The sequence below is a fragment of the Hyla sarda genome, chromosome 2, assembly GCF_029499605.1.
Source record: "Hyla sarda isolate aHylSar1 chromosome 2, aHylSar1.hap1, whole genome shotgun sequence".
Taxonomy (NCBI): Eukaryota; Metazoa; Chordata; class Amphibia; order Anura; family Hylidae; genus Hyla; species Hyla sarda.
Window position 1 is genome coordinate 291,558,147 of NC_079190.1, and position 19,821 is coordinate 291,577,967.

General features: G+C 44.0%; 1 protein-coding gene across 4 annotated transcripts in view; it reads left to right on the forward strand.

The window, feature by feature from the left end:
* The window catches only part of ZNF593OS (ZNF593 opposite strand), an 84,855-nt gene extending 65,461 nt beyond the window's left edge, over positions 1-19,394 (forward strand). For 3 of the 4 annotated variants that reach the window (XM_056557464.1, XM_056557465.1, XM_056557466.1), the window contains 2 exons: positions 17,967-18,060; positions 18,214-19,394. In XM_056557464.1, coding sequence (XP_056413439.1) covers positions 18,010-18,060; positions 18,214-18,360 — 198 coding nt within the window. In that variant the 5' untranslated portion in view covers positions 17,967-18,009 and the 3' untranslated portion in view covers positions 18,361-19,394. Of the gene's footprint in view, positions 1-10,034; positions 10,072-17,966; positions 18,061-18,213 lie in introns of those variants that run through there. The other variant, XM_056557467.1, reaches the window with a different exon arrangement.
* Positions 19,395-19,821: the final 427 nt, after the last annotated feature.

Consider the following 19,821-nt stretch of genomic DNA (forward strand, 5'->3'; position numbering starts at 1 on the left):
AAATAAAGGTAATTCTGAGAGAAATATAGGTCATAGACACATAAAAATGATATGTACATGATCAGGATGAGATACTGAGCAACAGTTTTTTTTTTTTTTTTTTTTGGTGATCTGACAGGTACACTTTAACTAAAACCAAGAATGGATCTGACCTAACAATATACTATACATGAACCCAGCCTAACATGGTACGATTTGCTTTTGCTTGTATTAAACTATGCAGAAGTGTAACCAAGACTAGATCATACCAGATTTTCATGCAATAAATGTTTTCACGACACAAATGTAACATGCAATTTGTCAAAAATTTATGGCAACAAGTTTGAGCACATATTAGCATGGGCCCCTATGAGTTCTATTAAAGCCTGGATAAAAAATGTATACAGTTGGGTAATGACCCAAACATAGTCACTAGTTGACTGCCTGCAGACATTTAGTAAAGTCAATAAGGCCTGTGCGTGCACCAGTGCCATAACTAGAGAGGTCGCAAGGGTCGCAATCGTGACCGGACCCCGTAGCCCTGGGGCACTGAGCGGTGCGCGGCCGTACAGATACGGTGGCCGCGTAATGACGTTCCCAAAATCACAGCAAGGGTGCGTCACTACGCTCTACATCATTACGAGTCCACCTTTTCTGTATGGCCGCGCACCGATCGTTATCTGGGGGAGAAGCCTCTGCCCGGCTGTGAAAGGTATCTCAACTCCAATGCGAATGGACTGGGAACACCGAGTTGGAGCAATGAAAAAAAGCCAGAGGCGGTACAACTTTAGCCTTTGCCTCTGACTCCTACAGCAGCAGCAGCATGGTCCTCGATGAAATGTGGTGCACTGCTGGAAGCTGCCACATGGTAAGTGAAGGGGACTGTCTACTGGAAGGGAGGGGGGGGTTCTAATATCTAAGGGGACTCCCTGACTACTGGGAGGGGGTTCTAATCTGAGGGTACTAATATCCCCACCCCCCCTCCCCCCAGAGATTTGGGGTCCAGAGAAGGGGGGGGGGGAAATAATATGGGATTTGGGGTCCAGTGGGGGGGGGGGATGATATGAGATTTGGGGTCCAGTCAGGTGGCAGGATTATATGAGATTTGTGGTCCAGTGGGGGGGGGGGGGGGTGGATGATGATATTTGGGGTCCAGAGGAGGGGGGGGGATTTGGGGTCTGGAGGCAGCATGTGTATGAATGATGTGTGTGCATGTACTGTATGTATGATGTATAATTGATAATGTTGTATAAGCAAGATGTATGTATGATGTGTGTAAGCGAGAAGGATATATGTATGATGTGTGGACATGTATTATGCTGGGGAATCTGGAGGCAGCAGGTGTATGTATGATATGTTTATGTATGATGTATGTGTATGTATGATGTGTATGTATTATGCATGTGTGGGGGGTCCAGAGGCGGCATGTGTATGAATGATGTATGAATGATGTGTGTGTATAAATGATAGATGTGTGTAAGCAAGATGTATATGTATGATGTGTGGAGATGTGTGTAAGATAGAAGGATGTATGTATGATGTGTGGAGATGAATTATGAAGAGAGATCTGGAGGCGGCGGGTGTATGTATTATGTATGTGTATGTATGTAGTGGTGGGCGGTATACCGGTTCATACCGAATACCGAAATTTTTGTCCTGCACGATATAAATGTTTCCCATACCGCAATACCGGTTGGGCCCCTCCCCCTCGGGAATGAATTAATTAATTATCAGCCCAGCGCTGCGCTGTCCTCATCGGGGAACTAATCACATGTCACCCACAAGCACTGCCCTCCTTGTCCTCCTGTTTGTTGTAGGCCGCTGGCGCTGGAACTCTGTACTGTACGCTGTATCCCTATGCCCGGGCTGCAAAAGATAAACAAAATAAACTTTAACTCACCTTCATCCGTTGGAGAGCCGTCAGCCTATCACCAACTGCAGCGATGTTCCTTCTCGGCCGGTGATAGGTTGAGAACACTGTCATGTAAGAAGCCGCTGATAGGCTGATGGCTCTCCGACGTTCCCGTCCTCAGGAAGCAGGTGAGGCCGGTACCGGAACAAACGGGAGGTGAGTTAAAGTTTATATTGTTTACCTTTTGCAGCCCGTGCATAGGGATACAGCGTACAATACAGAGTTCCAGCGCCGGTGGCCCGCAACAAACAGGAGGATGAGGAGGGCAGCGCTTGCAGGTGACAGGTGATTAGTTCCCTGATGGGGACAGCGCAGCGCTGGGCTGATAATTATTTGGGGGGGAAGCAGATCAGCGCTCGCGGGTCACATGATTTGGGGGGGGGGAGAAATACCGTTATATACCATGGAACCGCCATAAGTTACAAAAATACTGTGATACACATTTTTGGTCATACTGCCCAGCTCTATATGTATGTATGTATTATGCATGTGTTGGGGGGGGGGGGTCCGGAGGTGGCGTGTGTAGGAATGATGTGTGTATGTACTGTATGTATGATGTATGTATGAATGATGTGTGTGTATGTATGATAGATGTGTGTAAGCAAGATGTATGTATGTATGATGTTTGGGAGGGTACAGCGTATAGCATGGTTATTTTTGAGGGTTTATATTCAGGGGCACAGTGTGTGGCAGTATTATATTCAGGGGCACAGTGTGTGGCAGTATTATATTCAGGGGCACAGTGTGTGGCAGTATTATATTCAAGGGGCACAGTGTGTGGCAGTATTATATTCAGTGGTACAGTGTGTGGCAGTATTATATTCAGGGGCACAGTGTGTGGCAGGATTATATTCAGGGGTACAGTGTGTGGCAGTATTATATTCAGGGGGAACAGTAGGTGGCAGTATTATATTCAGGGGGAACAGTTGGTGGCAGTGTTATATTCAGGGGGAACAGTAGGTGGCAGTATTATATTCAGGGGGAACAGTTGGTGGCAGTATTATATTCAGGGGGAACAGTAGGTGGCAGTATTATATTCAGGGGGAACAGTAGGTGGCAGTATTATATTCCGGGGGAACAGTAGGTGGCAGCATTACATTCAGGGGGAACAGTAGGTGGCAGTATTATATTCAGGGGCAAAAGTAGGTGGCAGTATTATATTCAGGGGGAACAGTAGGTGGCAGTATTATATTCAGGGGGGTACAGTAGGTGGCAGTATTATATGAAGGAGGTACAGTGGATGGTAGTTTTATATTCAGGGGTACAGTGGGTGGCAGTATTATATGCAGGAGGTACAGTGGGTGGTAATTTTGTATCAAGGGGATAAAGTGGGTGGCAGTATTATATTCAGGGGGTACAGTATTTAGCAGAATAATAATGATTATTGTCTTCATACAGAGGAAAAGGATCTACTGACAAAGTAAGGAGCCTATGATGTCCGGGTGTCAGACTCTGCAGAGAAGATGGAGCTAGAAGACATCCTGACGTCTGGACCAGATGAAGAAGAAAAGAAAAGACAACAGAGAAGACATCGCTCAGGTCAGTGATATCATTGTGTTTTCTCCTGACTGTCCCATCAGAGCTGGAGTAACTTGTAAGTTCCGCAGTGATGATGGGTGACGCTGTACCCTAATCTATGGCTCTCCAGCTGTTGAAAAACTACAACTTCTATAATGCCTGAGGCTTTCCAGACATGAGGGGAGTTATAGCTTTACAACAGCTGATTGGGTGATTGGTGGGGGTCCCAGAAGTTGGACCCCCACCAGAAAAATGGTCTGCTTATTCTTAAATGTCTGTTTTGTCTGTCTGGCCCTGCTTGTTAGTCACTTATATAGTTGTGTATTCTCCTGACTGTGTCCCATCAATGCTGTAGTCACTGATATCTTTGTGAAGCCGAGTAAGGGGTCGTCCGGGATTGGGGAAGAGGGTCGTCAGATGGTAGGGGGGCCCAGGGCAATTTTTCGCACCGGCACCCTGTGACGCCCCTGGCGTGCACATAAATGTAATGTATATCCAGCCTAAAAGGATACAGTATTTCAGGATGTCATAATCCCCCCCCCAAAAAAAATACCAAGAAATTCAATACATTTTTATCTCCAATAAAGTATTAGTAGTTCATATAAATGGAGATAGCACCTGCTCTTCTGAAAAACTCCCTAGGAAATATTTACAACAGGAAACTCTGAAGTTTGCTCTTGTTTTGCCTTAAAGGTAGACTTATGTTTCACTTGTTATATTAACATACCTCTAGCATCTTTTAGCAATCAAAATAAATTCTCATTGGAATAAATAAAATATACAATACAAAAATTCTATCTGTATTTATAGGAACCATTTCCATAAGTGGTAATGGGATCAGGTGTGACCAATAATGATGCTACCAGAGTTGTAGCTACATAAGTGTTGTATGCCATATGTATGTTGTGAAAACATGTATAATATGTGTCATTCACATTATTTATAGTTCCCATTTTTTATGACCATCACTGTGCTTGGTGTTTGTAATCTTTGGTCTTGCATTTTTTTTTATAACCTTGTATCTTGCTATTGATCAGTCACATTCCTGGGTTAGCTGACTTTTTTTTTATCTTTACAAGTCAGCTTCAACATGTAGGCTCATGGCCTCCAAATATCTTGAGGGGGATTCCTGAACACAACTCAAGTTCTACCGGTTTTACTATGTGTCTGCAATCATGAGTAGCTAGAACACTAAATAATTTCTTTTAATTACCTAAGTATATGGCTTAGAGAGATTCTGCTGAAAGAATTTTCTGTAGCCCAGATCATGACAACCAACATTTTTATTATTATAGGTGTAAGGCTACTTTGCAGTGTGTGCATGTGTGTGTATATACTGTATATATTACTGTTACGCCGAGCGCTCCGGGTCCCCGTTCCTCCCCGGAGCGCTCGCCTCATCCTCGTTGCTGCAGCGCCCCGGTCAGATCCACTGACCGGGTGCGCTGCGGTACCGCCTCCAGCCGGGATGCGATTCGCGATGCGGGTGGCGCCCGCTCGCGATGCGCACCCCGGTCCCCGTACCTGACTCGCTCTCCGTCGGTCCTGTCCCGGCGCGCGCGGCCCCGCTCCCTAGGGCGCGCGCGCGCCGGGTCTCTGCAATTTAAAGGGCCAGTGCACCAATGTTGGTGCCTGGCCCAATCTTCCCAATTACCAATTAGTGTGATCACCTGTGTACTTCCCTATATTACCTCACTTCCCCTGCACTCCCTTGCCGGATCTTGTTGCCTTAGTGCCTAGTGAAAGCGTTCCCTTGTCTGTTCCTAGCCCGTGTTCCTGACCTCCTGCCGTTGCCCCTGACTACGATCCTTGCTGCCTGCCTCGACCTTCTGCTACGTCCGACTTTGCTTCTGCCTACTCCCTTGTACCTCGCCTATCTTCAGTATCTTCAGCAGTCAGAGAGGTGAGCCGTTGCTAGTGGATACGACCTGGTCACTACCGCCGCAGCAAGACCATCCCGCTTTGCGGCGGGCTCTGGTGAAAACCTGTAGTGGCTTAGAACCGGTCCACTAGCGCGGTCCTCGCCAATCCCTCTCTGGCACAGAGGATCCACCTCCTGCCAGCCGGCATCGTGACAGTAGATCCGGCCATGGATCCCGCTGAAGATCCTACACTGGTCGCCCAGCTAGCCCTAAAGATCGCCCAACGAGATCAACAGCTGGCATACTTGACCTCCGAGGCACTGCGTATTCAGTCACAGATACAGCAGCTGCAGATACAGCAACAGCTACAGCTGCAACTACCATCTCCTCCGCCGGCTCCTGCAACTCCTCCGCAGCAACCGGCCGTTCCTAACCCCTGCTTGTCCCTGCCGGACAAATTTGGCGTAAAGATCGCCCAACGAGATCAACAGCTGGCATACTTGATCTCCGAGACACAGCGTCTTCAGTCACAGTTACAGCAGCTGCTGCCGCAGATACAGCAACTTCAGTCACAGCAGCTGCTGCCGCAGATACAGCAACTTCAGTCACAGCTACAGCTGCAACAACCATCTCCTCCGCCGGCTCCTGCAACTCCTCCGCAGCAACCGGCCGTTCTTAACCCCTGCTTGTCCCTGCCGGACAAGTTTGATGGGGACCGCAATGATTCTGCCACAGCCACAGTCCAGTCCTTCTTCGCTGAGGTCCGTGGTGTCTTCGAGGAGCCTGCCCGAGCTTCTTCTGCCGAGATTGCCCTGCTGAACCTGGAACAGGGTGTTTCTTCCATTGGCGAGTACGCCATTCAGTTCCGTGCTCTTGCTTACGAGTTGTCCTGGAATAGTGAGGTTCTCTGCGCGACCTTTAAAAAAGGCCTATCCAGCAACATTAAAGATGTTCTGGCCGCACGAGAGACTCCTGCTGACCTACATGAACTCATTCATCTTGCCACTCGCATTGACATGCGTTCTTCCGGATGGCGTCTGGAGCTCCGCCTGGATATGGACTTTGTTCGCACGAAGCGTTTTTTCTCCCCGGCTCCTCTCTCCTCTGGTCCTCTGCAATCCGTTCCTGTGCTTCCAGCCGCGGAGGCTATGCAAGTTGACCGGTCTCGCTTGACACCTCAAGAGAGGACACGACGCCGCATGGAGAATCTTTGCCTGTACTATGCCGGTACCGAACACTTCCTGAAGGATTGTCCTATCCGTCCTCCCCGCCTGGAAAGACGTACGCTGACTCCGCACAAAGGTGACACAGTTCTTGATGTCAACTCTGCTTCTCCACGCCTTACTGTGCCTGTGCGGATATCTGCCTCTACCTTCTCCTTCTCTACTATGGTCTCCTTGGATTCCGGATCTGCAGGAAAATTTTTTTTGGCCTCTCTTATCAACAGGTTCTACGTCCCTGTGACCAGTCTCGCCAGACCCCTCTACATCTATTGTATTAACAATAAAAGATTGGACTGTCTCATGCGTTTCCGCACAGAACCCCTCCTAATGTGCATCGGACCTCATCACGGAAAAATTGACTTTTTTTTCCTCAGGTTCTTTGGCCCCAAGAAGAGGGGGAGACCCAAGGGGGGGGGTACTGTTACGCCGAGCGCTCCGGGTCCCCGTTCCTCCCCGGAGCGCTCGCCTCATCCTCGTTGCTGCAGCGCCCCGGTCAGATCCACTGACCGGGTGCGCTGCGGTACCGCCTCCAGCCGGGATGCGATTCGCGATGCGGGTGGCGCCCGCTCGCGATGCGCACCCCGGTCCCCGTACCTGACTCGCTCTCCGTCGGTCCTGTCCCGGCGCGCGCGGCCCCGCTCCCTAGGGCGCGCGCGCGCCGGGTCTCTGCAATTTAAAGGGCCAGTGCACCAATGTTGGTGCCTGGCCCAATCTTCCCAATTACCAATTAGTGTGATCACCTGTGTACTTCCCTATATTACCTCACTTCCCCTGCACTCCCTTGCCGGATCTTGTTGCCTTAGTGCCTAGTGAAAGCGTTCCCTTGTCTGTTCCTAGCCCGTGTTCCTGACCTCCTGCCGTTGCCCCTGACTACGATCCTTGCTGCCTGCCTCGACCTTCTGCTACGTCCGACCTTGCTTCTGCCTACTCCCTTGTACCTCGCCTATCTTCAGTATCTTCAGCAGTCAGAGAGGTGAGCCGTTGCTAGTGGATACGACCTGGTCACTACCGCCGCAGCAAGACCATCCCGCTTTGCGGCGGGCTCTGGTGAAAACCTGTAGTGGCTTAGAACCGGTCCACTAGCGCGGTCCTCGCCAATCCCTCTCTGGCACAGAGGATCCACCTCCTGCCAGCCGGCATCGTGACAATTACTGCATAGTGTGTGTGTTTACTGTGTATTATCTCTGTATGAAATAGTAGAGTCTGCTCCTCTATTTTATACACTTTTAAAACTGCAACCTTAGCATACACCACCGAACGGAGGCAAAGAGGTGCATAGTACCGCCTTTAGCAGACACATCGAAAGCATACTATTGAAACAGAATTATGATGCTGTGTTTAGTAATCATTGTAACCTACCAACATTTTATATATATATATATATATATATATATATATATATATATATATATATATATATATATAGATTAGTTAGGAGTAGCCATATTAGTCCAGTGATGCAAAAAGCAAAATCATCGGTAGTTGCAGTATCTTGTAATACCTTTTTTATTGGACTAACAAGATTTTGTAGAGACAAGCTTTCGGGATTCCTCCCTTTATCAAGTCATAGGCATTTCTGAGCTCACAAGGAGAAAACACAGGTTCTATCTCACAAAATATGCAGGGGTTAAAACAACATTAGTGGAGAATGGACATTAAGTTGGGCCATAAATTGTATAGCAATAGGACGATAGATACAGATAAGGATGAGGGGGGGGGGGGGCTGGAGAGCAGAGGTGAGAATAGTGGTTACGCTGGACAGACAATTTTACTATAGAGCCATAGACTGAAGATAAGACTTAGACAGGGGAGGGGGAGCAGGGGTGTGATGGTGTTAGAGCAGGGAGAGGGTAGAGAGTTTAGCAAAGGTTATAGGAAATTTTGATAATGGGATAAGAAGCTTAAATCCACCTTAAGTCCTCTGTTCTTGGAGTCATAAAGAACTATCATTTTGGCTTCAAATGTCTTTCTTTCCTGGGTGTTCTTGAAGTTTCCTTTCAGGATCTTGATTTTGAGGTCCTGTAGGGAGTGACCTGTTTGAGTGAAGTGGTGTCCAACTGGGGTGCAATAGTCCTTTTCTCTATGGTTGTTGATGGACGATCTGTGGAGGTTCATCCTTTTATTGAGTGGCTGACTGGTCTCACCAATGTAACATCCCAGGTCATACTTGGTGCATTGTATCATGTAGACTACATTCTCTGTGGTGCAGGAGTATTGTCCCTTGATGTTGTATGTCTTGTTGTTGTGGGAGGCCTCAGAATTTGTGATTTTTACTTCTATGCTTTGGGTTGTTGTCCTGTTGCAACACCAATCTTCTGTTAAGTTCTCCTGCAAAATGTCTTGATAAACTTGGAAATTATTTTTTCTTTGATGATAGAAATCCGTCCAGACCTTGACGCAGCAAAGCAGTCCCAAACCATGATGCCCCCACCACCATACTTCACAGTTGGGATGAGGTTTTGATGTTGGTGTGCTGTGCCTCTTTTTCTCCACACATAGGGGGAGATTTATCAAAACCTGTGCAGAGGAAAAGTTGCCCAGTTGCCCATAGCAACCAATCAGATCCCTTCTTATATTTTTGACAAGGCCTCTGCAAAATGAAAGAAGCGATCTGATTGGTTGCTATGGGCAACTGGGCAACTTTTCCTCTGCACAGATTTTGATAAATCTCCCCCATAGTGTTGTGTTTTTTTCCAAACAACTCAACTTTGGTTTAATTTGTCCACTGAATATTCTGCCAGTACTGCTGTAGAACATCCGCAGTGGTATCCTCCCATGAAATCCATTCTTGTTTAGTGTTTTACGTATCATAGATTCGCTAACAGGGATGTTAGCATATGCCAGAGACTTTTGTGAGTCTTTAGCAGACACTCTAGAATTCTTCTCCACCTCATTGAGCAGTCTAAGCTGTGCTCTTGCAGTCATCTTTAAATGACGGCAACTCAACAATTCTTAAACGTAGTTCTTCTGAGAGCTCTTTTGTGCGAGGCATAATTTAGATGAATATCAGATCACATTTTATGACCAATTTGTGCAGAAATCCATATAATTCCAATGGGTTCACAAACCTTTTCTTGCAACTGTGTATATATATATATATATATATATATATATATATAATCAGGTGAGCATAAATTTTCATTGCAATCACATTTCAGTCATACAGTGGAATAAGTTCTCTTTTCTGCCTGGAAAAAAACATATATTCAATTGTATGCAAAAGACGGAGAAAATTGTATGGCAAAGGGAATGCATATCTTAGAGCAGTGGTTCTTAACTTGGGTTCGATCGAACCCCAGGGGTTCGGTGAGTCAGTCCCGGGGGGTTCGGCGGGGGAGGTCACAGCAGGACAGGCAAACCAAGCAATTGCTTGGGGCCCCGAGCAGAGCCGGTGTTTGCCCGTCCTGTAGCGACGGGGCAATTCCCCCCATCACTATTAACTCCCTGAGGCCCCGCATTAAGTTTAAAAATGCAGAGCCGCCGGGACATCACTGACGTCCCGTGCGTGTGCCCATGGAAACGAAGGCGCCGAGGACCGGAGGATAGAGAAGGAGGAAGATGCGCGCTGGCCAGCTTGGTAAGTGACCAGCGGCACGTCATCTTCGGTCCTCCGACCACCGGTCCCGAGACCTACTGTTATAGCCAAAGCGGTGGTTGGAGCACTGAAGTGGGCAGTACACAGTTATACAGCCTCCAGCCATACACTGTATATGGCTGGAGGCTGTATGTCTGTGGGGGAACACTGCCTATATCAGTGGTCTTCAACCTGTGGACCTCCAGATGTTGCAAAACTACAACTCCCAGCATTTGGAGGTCCGCAGGTTGAAGACCACTGGCCTACATAATGTGGGGGAACACTGACTGCCTAATGTGGGGGAACACTGACTGCCTAATGTGGGGGAACTCTGCCTAATGTGGGGGAACTCTGCCTGCCTAATGTGGGGGAACACTGCCTGCCTAATGTGGGGGAACACTGCCTGCCTAATGGGGGGAACACTGCCTGCCTAATGTGGGGTAACACTGCCATTGTTGCGAAAATGACATGAGAGTGGCACTTGCCAAGGTAAAGCCGTGCATTTCTGAACTGGTCTCTGAAAGACAACAGCAGAAGTCACACTGATTTGCAGTAAATATTCATTATGTTTTTGTGTGAAAATCATGTTTTCACGGTTTTGTTCTTAATGGTTTTGTTCATTTTGTGCATGTATAAATATATACTTAAATATATACCTCCTTTGTTTTGAATTTAAAAAAATCATATTTTATGTTTCCAATTAAGAGGGGTTCGGTGAATGTGCAAATGAAACTGGTGGGGTTCAGCACCTCCAACAAGGTTAAGAACCACTGTCTTAGAGCATTTCTTTGCATTTTGTGAATAGCATGACAGAGAAAACTACAGATTGTAATACTATAAAAATGTATGCAGCTGAATATTTATGCCTTAAATTAAGCCAATAAAAATTCACAGGTCAGTAGTTTTTACTATCCAAACATATACTTGTGACATAGCCCATAAACACGGAGTGATAGAAGAGATTTTATTCATCCTGGGGTAAACAGCATAGGTAAATAAAGTTGTTTAGGCCAAGGCAAAATTCAGACTGGCAATTTGCGGCGATTCCGGGTCAATCAGGTCTCTGGTGACCTGAAAACAGCCCCATTGACCCTTTCCCAGCAGGAGTGAGGTGGCATGGGTGCCGCCTCACGATCACGTGATTGATCGGTTGGAATGACTGACCAACCACTCCCTGCTGGGCGGTGATCGGGGCGGCGATCGAGGCCGGCCGGGGTCTCTTACCTCTCCCTGGCTCGGCAGAGGTCACCTCAGGAGCTGCGGCGGTCCCAGCGGCAGGATACAGCAGGAGGTGAGGCCTGTTCACCTCCTGCTGTTGCTTAGCAACAACTCTCAGCATGCAGAGCCACAAGGCATGCTGGGAGTTGTAGTTTTGCAACAGCTGGAGTTCAACTACAACTCCCAGCATGCCCTTTGGTAGTCTGTGCATGTTGGGGGTTGTAGTTTTGCAACAGCTGGAGGCACGTTTTTTCTATGAAAAAGTGCGCATCCAGCTGTTGCACAACTAAAATTCCCAGCATGCACGGACAGCCGAAGGGCATACTGGGAGTTGTAGCAGTGTGCCTCCAGCTGTTACAAAAATACAACTCCCAGCACTGAGAGACTATATATGCTGGAAGTTCTCGTTTTGGAACAGTTGGAGGCACACTGGTTGCAAAACAGAGTTAAGTAACTCTGTGTTTCGCAACCAATGTGCCTCCAACTGTTGCATAACTACAACTCCCAGCATGTTTGGTCTGCCAATGAATGCTGGGAGTTGTAGTTTTACAACAGCTGAAGGTTTGCCTCCCTCCCATGTGAATGTACATGGTACATTCACACGGATGGGGGTTTACAGCGAGTTTTTTGCTGCAAGTTTGAGATGCGGCAAATTTTTTTCACCGAAGCTCAAACTCCCAGCGAGAAACTCACTGTAAACCCCCCTCCTGTGTGAATGTACCCTAAAAACACTACACTAACACAAAATAAAAAGTTAAACACTACATATACATATACCCCTACACAGTCTCCCCCCCACAATAAAAAAAAACTAAAATGTCTCGTACAGCACTGTTTCCAAAACGGAGCCTCCAGCTGTTGAAAAACAACAACTCACAGTATTGCCGGACAGCCACTGACTGTCAAGGCATGCTGGGAGTTTTGCAACAGCTGGAGACACCCTGTTTGGGAAACACTGCCGTATGGTATTTTTGTGGTGGATGCAAATCCCCAATTTAGGCCTCAAATGCGCATGGCGCTCTCTTGCTTTGGAGCCCTGTCATATTTCAAGGCAACAGTTTAGGGCCACATATGGGGTATCTCCATACTCGGGAAAAATTGTGTTACAAATGTTGCGGGGCTTTTTCTCCTTTTACCCCTTATGAAAAGGTAAAGTTGGGGTCTACACCAGCATGTTAGTGTAAAAAAAATTTTTTTTTTTTTTTACACTAACATGCTGGTATTGCCCCATACTTTTAATTTTCACAAGCGGTAAAAGGAAAAAAAAAAGACCCCCAAAATTTGTAATGCAATTTCTCCTGAGTACAGAACTACCCCATATGTGGGTGTAAAGTGAGCTGCGGGTGCACAACATGGCTCAGAAATGAGAGCGCACTATGTACATTTGAGGTCTAAATTGGTGATTTGCATAGGGGTGGATGATTTTAAAGCGGTTCTGACATGAACATAAACAATAAATACCCAAATGTGACCCCATTTTGGAAACTACACCCCTCACGGAACGTAACAAGGGGTATAGTGAGCCTCAACACTCCACAGGTGTTTGACAAATTTTTGTTAAATTTGGATGTGAAAATGAAAAAAATTTCATTAAAATGCTGGTGCTACCCTAAATGCTGGTGCTACCTTTCATTTTCACATGGGAGAATAGGAAAAAAAAGGCCACCAAAATTTGTAGCCCCATTTTTTCTGAGTATGAACATACCCCATTCTGAGCATTGTAGTTCACCCGCAGAGCACTTTACATCCACATATGAGGTATTTCCATACTCAGAAGAAATGGGGTTACAAATTTTGGGAGGCTTATTCTCCTATTACCCCTTTACCCCTTGTGAAAATTTGGGGTAACACCAGCATTTTAGAGAAAAAATCTGATTTTTCATTTTCACATCGAACTTTAACGGAAATTTGTCAAACACCTGTGGGGTGCTAAGACTCACTGTACCCCTTGTTACGTTCCTTGAGGGGTTTAGTTTCCAAAATAGTATGCCATGTGGATTTTTTTTCTGTCCTGGCACCATAGGGGCTTCCTAAATGTGACATCCCCCTCAAAAACCATTTCAGCAAAATTTGCTTTCCAAAAGACAAATGTGACTCCTTCTCTTAGGAGCATTGTAGTGCGCCAGCAGAGCACTTGATGTCCATACATGGGGCATTTCCATACACAGAAGAGATGGGGTTACAAATTTTGTGGGGCATTTTCTCCTATAACCCCTTGTAAAAATGTAAAATTTGGGGGAAAACCAGCATTTTTGTGAAAAAAAAAATTTAATTTACACATCTGACTAACAAAAAGTCATCCAACACCTGTGGGGTGTTAAGGCTCACTGGACCCCTGGTTACGTCCCTTGAGGGGTGTAGTTTCCAAAATAGTGTGCCATGTTTTTTTTTTTTTTTTTACTGTTCTGGCACCATAGGGGCTTCCTAAATGTGACATGCCCTGAAAAAAACATTTCAGAAAAACTCACTCTCCAAAATCCCATTGTCTCTCCTTCATTTGACATCCACATATGAGGTATTTCCTTACTCAAGAAAAATTGGGTTACAAATGTTGGGGGCTTTTTCTCCTATTACCCCTTGTAAAATTCCAAAAACTGGGTCTACAAGAACATGTGAGTGTAAAAAATGAAGATTTTGAATTTTCTCCTTCACCTTGCGGCTATTCCTGTGAAACACCTAAAGGGTTAACACACTTTCTGAATGTCATTTTGAATACTTTGGGGGGTGCAAATTTTATGGTGGGGTCATTTATGGGGTATTTCTAATATGAAGACCCCTCAAATCCACTTAAAAACTGAACTGGTCCCTGAAAAATTTCGATTTTGAAAATTTTGGGAAAAATTGGAAAATTGATGCTGAACTTTGAAGTCCTCTGATGTCTTCCAAAAGTAAAAACATGTCAACTTTATGATGCAAACATAAAGTAGACATATTGTATATGTGAATCAATATATAATTTATTTGGTATGTCCATTTTCCTTATAAGCAGAGTTTCAAAGTAATAAAAATGCAAAATTAAATTTTTTTTTTTTTTAGAAAGGATGCAAGTAATGCTGAAAATTTACCACTATGTTAAAGTAGAATATGTCATGAAAAAACAATCTTGGAATCAGAATGAAAAGTAAAAGCATTACAGCAGAGTTATTAATGCTTAAAGTGACAGTGGTCAGATTTGCAAAAAACGCTCTGGTCCTTAAGGTGAAAATGGGATTGTTCCTCAAGGGCTTAAGGACAGGCAGCAAGTGGTATGTTATCATTGTTAACTGTCTACCTCAGCTTGTGTGCCCAAGCCTTACAACAGTTTTTTGACAGTTTCTACTTTTTAAGTCTGGCTCCTAAATAAATGGATTGTGATAAGGAAATTTGTTCTGGAGTTTGAACTAACCGAGTTCCGAGTCCCAGTAGAAAACATAATTGTATACTATACAGTACAGTGAAATATGCCAATGTTATTCACAGATTTGTTGCAGAAATGTTTGCATCTAATCCATTCATTTGAATAGTGTTTGTAAAAAAAACATTCACATAAGTAGACTTGGCCCCATTCAGATGAATGAAACAGAACTTTAGTCAGAGAAAATTCTGCAATAAATCTGCCAAGTGTAAAACATATCCTAAAACTCACTGAAGCAAGGAGTTATATCTCATCACAAGCCAAATTTAACATAAATCGGCAGCTGGAAGACAGAAGCAAGTTAGGATGGCAGATGATCAGCGGTCAGTGGGAATACCCCTAAGTATCAGCAAGCCTAGAACTAGGATAACCACTATAGCTAGCAAGTTTTGTTTTGATTGGTCAAGCAGAATGGACATACTGCATTTATATTGGTGGGCCCCATTCTCAGATAAAGCCATGTTGATGGTTGTTTCATTCCTGAATTATAAAAAACAGACGTGGACAAAATTGTCCGCCCAAAAAAATTCAAAATGCTCCCTACAATAACTTAAAATTGTAATAAAAAGTGTAAAGAATAAATAAAAAGGAACTGAAAATTAACTGATGAAAATAAGACATGGCTTTTGAATAGTGGTTCAACAGAATCATAAAAAAAAAATATGAAAATGGCCAGGACAAAAATGATAGTACTCTGAATTTGCAGTCATTGCAATCCAGCAATTTTTGTAACTCTCAATGAGACTTCTGCACTTGTCTACAGGGATCTTGGCTCCTCCTCATAAGTATCATGTCTTAGGTGTAAAGAATGCTTTCTCCAGACTATGTTTCAGCTCCTTTCACAGATATTCAATAGAATTCACATTAGGACTCAGAGAAGGGCACTTCAGAATAGTGTCCTCCTCAATCATCTTCTATTAAGCTCCCTTTGGCTTAAACAGCGACTGATGGCGCAATCTGACACTGATGTACCGTGACCTAGGAGTTCACCTCTAATGTCTTTGGAAGTTGTTTTGGCCTCTTAGTATTATACGTATGTTTGATTTGACATCAATTTTCCTCTTGTGTCCATGTCCAGGGAGGTCGGTACAGTCCCCTGGACCTTAAACTTTTGAATGACGTGTAATTGTAGTCACAGAAACATCAAGCTGCTTGGAAATGGTCTTGTAGCCTTTAACATGCTTGTCAATAATTTTCTCTCATCTCCCAAGACAACTCTCTCCTTGACTTTCTGTGGTCCATATTCAAAGTTGTACACGCCCTGACAAACAGTGATGGCTGTAAATGTTGGCACCCCTGAAATTTTTCTAGAAAATTAAGTATTTCTCACAGAAAAGGATTGCAGTAACACATGTTTTGCTCTACACGTTTCTTCCCTTTGTGTGTATTGGAACTAAACCAAAAAAGGGAGGAAAAAAAGCAAATTGGACATAATGTCACACGAAACTCCAAAAATGGGCTGGACAAAATTATTGGCACCCTTAACTTAATATTTGGTTGCACATCCTTTGGAAAAATAACTTAAATCAGTCGCTTCCTATAACCATCAATAAGCTTCTTACACCTCTCAGCCGGAATGTTGGACCACTCTTCCTTTGCAAACTGCTCCAGGTCTCTCCTATTGGAAGGTCGCCTTTTCCCCAACAGCAATTTTAAGATCTCTCCACAGATGTTCAATAGGATTTAGATCTGGACTCATTGCTGGCCACTGGGTGCCTTGAATGTGTCACGCCCCCTCCCATAGGCTTGCATTGAGGGGCGGACGTGACACGGGGGCGGAGGCGTGACGTGACACGCCGTCAGCCCTGTGGTCGCCAATAATCAGACCCGGAGCGAACACGCTCCGGGGACTGATTATAAATGGGGTGCCGTGTGCAAGATCACGGGGGTCCCCAGCGGCGGGACTCCCGCGATCAGGCATCTTATCCCCTATCCTTTGGATAGGGGATAAGATGTCTAAGCACGGGAGTACCCCTTTAACACAAATCCTGTTTTCATCCAACAGCAGAATTGCTTTTTTCAAATTCCAACTACCCATCTGTAATCTGTAAAATGAAAAGTTTATCAAAAAGTTATATGGATATCAAAATGTTATCATCCCCCAAACAATAAGCTGTAATTCATCTATGTTGACAAAAAAATTAAAACCTTACGGCTTTCTAAATAAAGATTTACAAACAAAAAAATTCTGTGGTACATAAGGCATTAATAATGTTAAAAAATAATGGGCTGAATTATTACAGCATAAGAACTGTTTTCACAAGGTGGATTTGATGCTAGTTCATGTTATATCATAAAGGGGATGATTCATAGATTAGAGATGACATCATGAGTAAGAGCTATATTTCTGATTGAATCCTCTTAATCCAGAGAGTTAGTATGGTAGCTGTAGAGCAGAAGTAATTATTTTTGTCTTTTCTCTTGACTTTGTTGGTATCGCCTTCAATGTGTTGTACACAACTTATATAGAAAATTACTTCTAATTCATAAACTGTAGTCCATATAGGATGACATCAGTCATTTATGCAGCCTTGCAGCCATTAAAAGTCATAATCTCTCTGGTTTATGTGAAAGATGTAATGGCAACAATATGGAAACCATTGTGTTAACATAGCTGTCAATATCAATAGGATACTACAATATAAGATTTGCACAGCTAAAAAAATGTTGAGACAGTACTGTGTGGATCTTTTCTCTCATCTCCCAGTTTGTTTAACCTACATTTTGTTCCCTGTCCCCACGCTCCCCTCTGGCTGTATTAAACAACCATTGGTCTGATCTCTTCTGACAGCTGTTCTTTTTGGGAGGGGCTCTGCCGATGTGCTTATAATAAGAAGGAGGGCTCAGAAGTGGTAGATACACTGCCGTGCATCATCCCATCATTTGTAGCTACATATTTAGAGGAGACGGCGCCGCTCTGCCTCAACAAGGTGAAATGGAGACCTGCTTTTGTAGGTAGGAAGGCAAAGACACGGTGATGGTTCTAGGGTAAAATGAGGAAATGGATTTTACAAACAAATATCATTATGCGTTCTATAAACAAGGACCCAACTACGGTATGGTAAAATGACAAAACTGTGAACAGACAGTCTTTGCAAGAAATATAAAAACTTCAATTGGAGGATTTACAGGGCTGAGCAAGGGGCTTATTGTTCCAGCAACGGTTTCCATATTCTCATGAATTAGAAGCCTTCCTTTGGTGGTGGGAATATCATCTGCAGTTTACTAGTCTTTCGATTTTTTTTTTTTTGTATCCGTGTTTATAATACGCAGTATTCTTTCACAGCATCCTTTGAGCTAGAAAGACAGATTACCAGATTCGAGGCAGAATGATAATCCGCCTTGGACGTCTCACCCCTGGCTATTTCCGACTGCTGCAGGTATCGTTGTATATGTTTGCGTTATATATGCGATTTATCTTACAGTAACCTAGTTCTTTACTTTTTTAACTAAGATTCATTGTATTTAAATGTTAGCTACTAGGAAGGTCATATAACCTCATCGAAAAAAACATTTATCTTATCCTATTTCAGTTGCAGGTGTCTGGAGAACTGGCAGCAGAGCCAAAAGACAGACTAGTCAATCACTTGGCTTTACTCTTTGCTCTCATGGGTCTTGGACTATCCTACTATAGTGTCCGTCAGATGGTGCAGGAGTCACACCTTCCACCTTCACAATGATAACATATTAAACACTTCTACAAAACTGCATGTACTATAAATAAGATTATCAGAGATTCTCGTCTTCTTGACTTTAGAAACGAAAATGGCAATTGTCATGTGGATTCGTTAAGGAGTGCTAGAAAGAATGTATTACGAGGCCCGAGAATGTATAAGCACATGTAGTTTACCTGCAGATAGGGGTGAACTTCCCCAGCTGTGTGTCAGGATGTGTCCTAAACTGAAGGCTGAAATGTAATGATAAGATCCCATCTGTTATATACAATGCTATAGACATTTAACAGAGAAGCTTTTGCCCATGTTACATGACTGTACATCCAGCACATTAGTGAAAGTCTGTCTGTATTTGGTGATTAAGTATAATGTAGGACTCCTGTATTAAACCAAGATGCTATGTTATCTCTGTTCATTGTATCTTCTACACACAATGGCCCTCATTTACTTAGAAAATCGGGTTGTAAGTCTATCTTGCTTTCTGCTTTTTTCCCCTGATATTCATTATTATGTCGCATCCTGTTTGTCGCACTGGGTTTTGTTGGTTTTGGTTTCCAACTCCTCTGAGTTGTCAGGAAAAAATCCAATTCAACAATTCAACAAATTCGGGTTGGAAACCTTTATAAATACGTGGGAAAGCTCAGAAATGTCGGGTTACGCCCCTTTTTCGGGTTTGGGAGAATCCACATCGGGTCCGTCGAGAAAAAATGTTGCATCGTGTCGCAGACTGGCGCACGATGTCTGCGACATGTCGCAGACAAAGATGCGCCAAAAAAACCCGACAAAAGAAGTCGGGTTTAGAATAGTAAATGAGGCCCAATGTATTTAACACTGGTTGGAGAATCTAACTGCATAGAAAATACTAGAAAATACTGAAATTCTGAACATTAATCTATGACTTGTGTCGTTTTCATTTATCAATGGTGGTTATCAGGCTGTTTGGCTGTGCGCAATTCTAGTCTGCTACAGAGACAACTTCACAGATAGAAATGGGGCAAATACTTCACATGAACTGTAGCATATTGTCCCTGGGTCAAATCTATTAAATCTAAGTAAAAAATCTTTGTGTGTTTTCTTTTGTTTATGTGTTTATAGTTTTATTCAAATGCTGAATGATAAAGTAAACTATACTTTTTATACTTTTTTATAAAAATTTTTATAGACAGAAATAGTCCTGTTAAAATCCATTTCCCCCAAATACTATACTTCATGTTAACTTTCAGTGTTAACAGCAATGCAGAGGTTAAACGCTAGAGCCCCAATTGTGCATCCGTGCGAGATGAGTGAGCAGATGCGAGGTGACAAGCGGACATGTTTGTGGATGCCTGAGCAAGCTGCACATTTATTCCCACCCTCACAAAGAGTAGGTCATCCTGTTATATAACTTATGAATGGATAAATATCATCCACCGCTAACAGCAGGGCAGTGACTTTTAGACAATGCATATGTAAAACAGAACCCAAAAG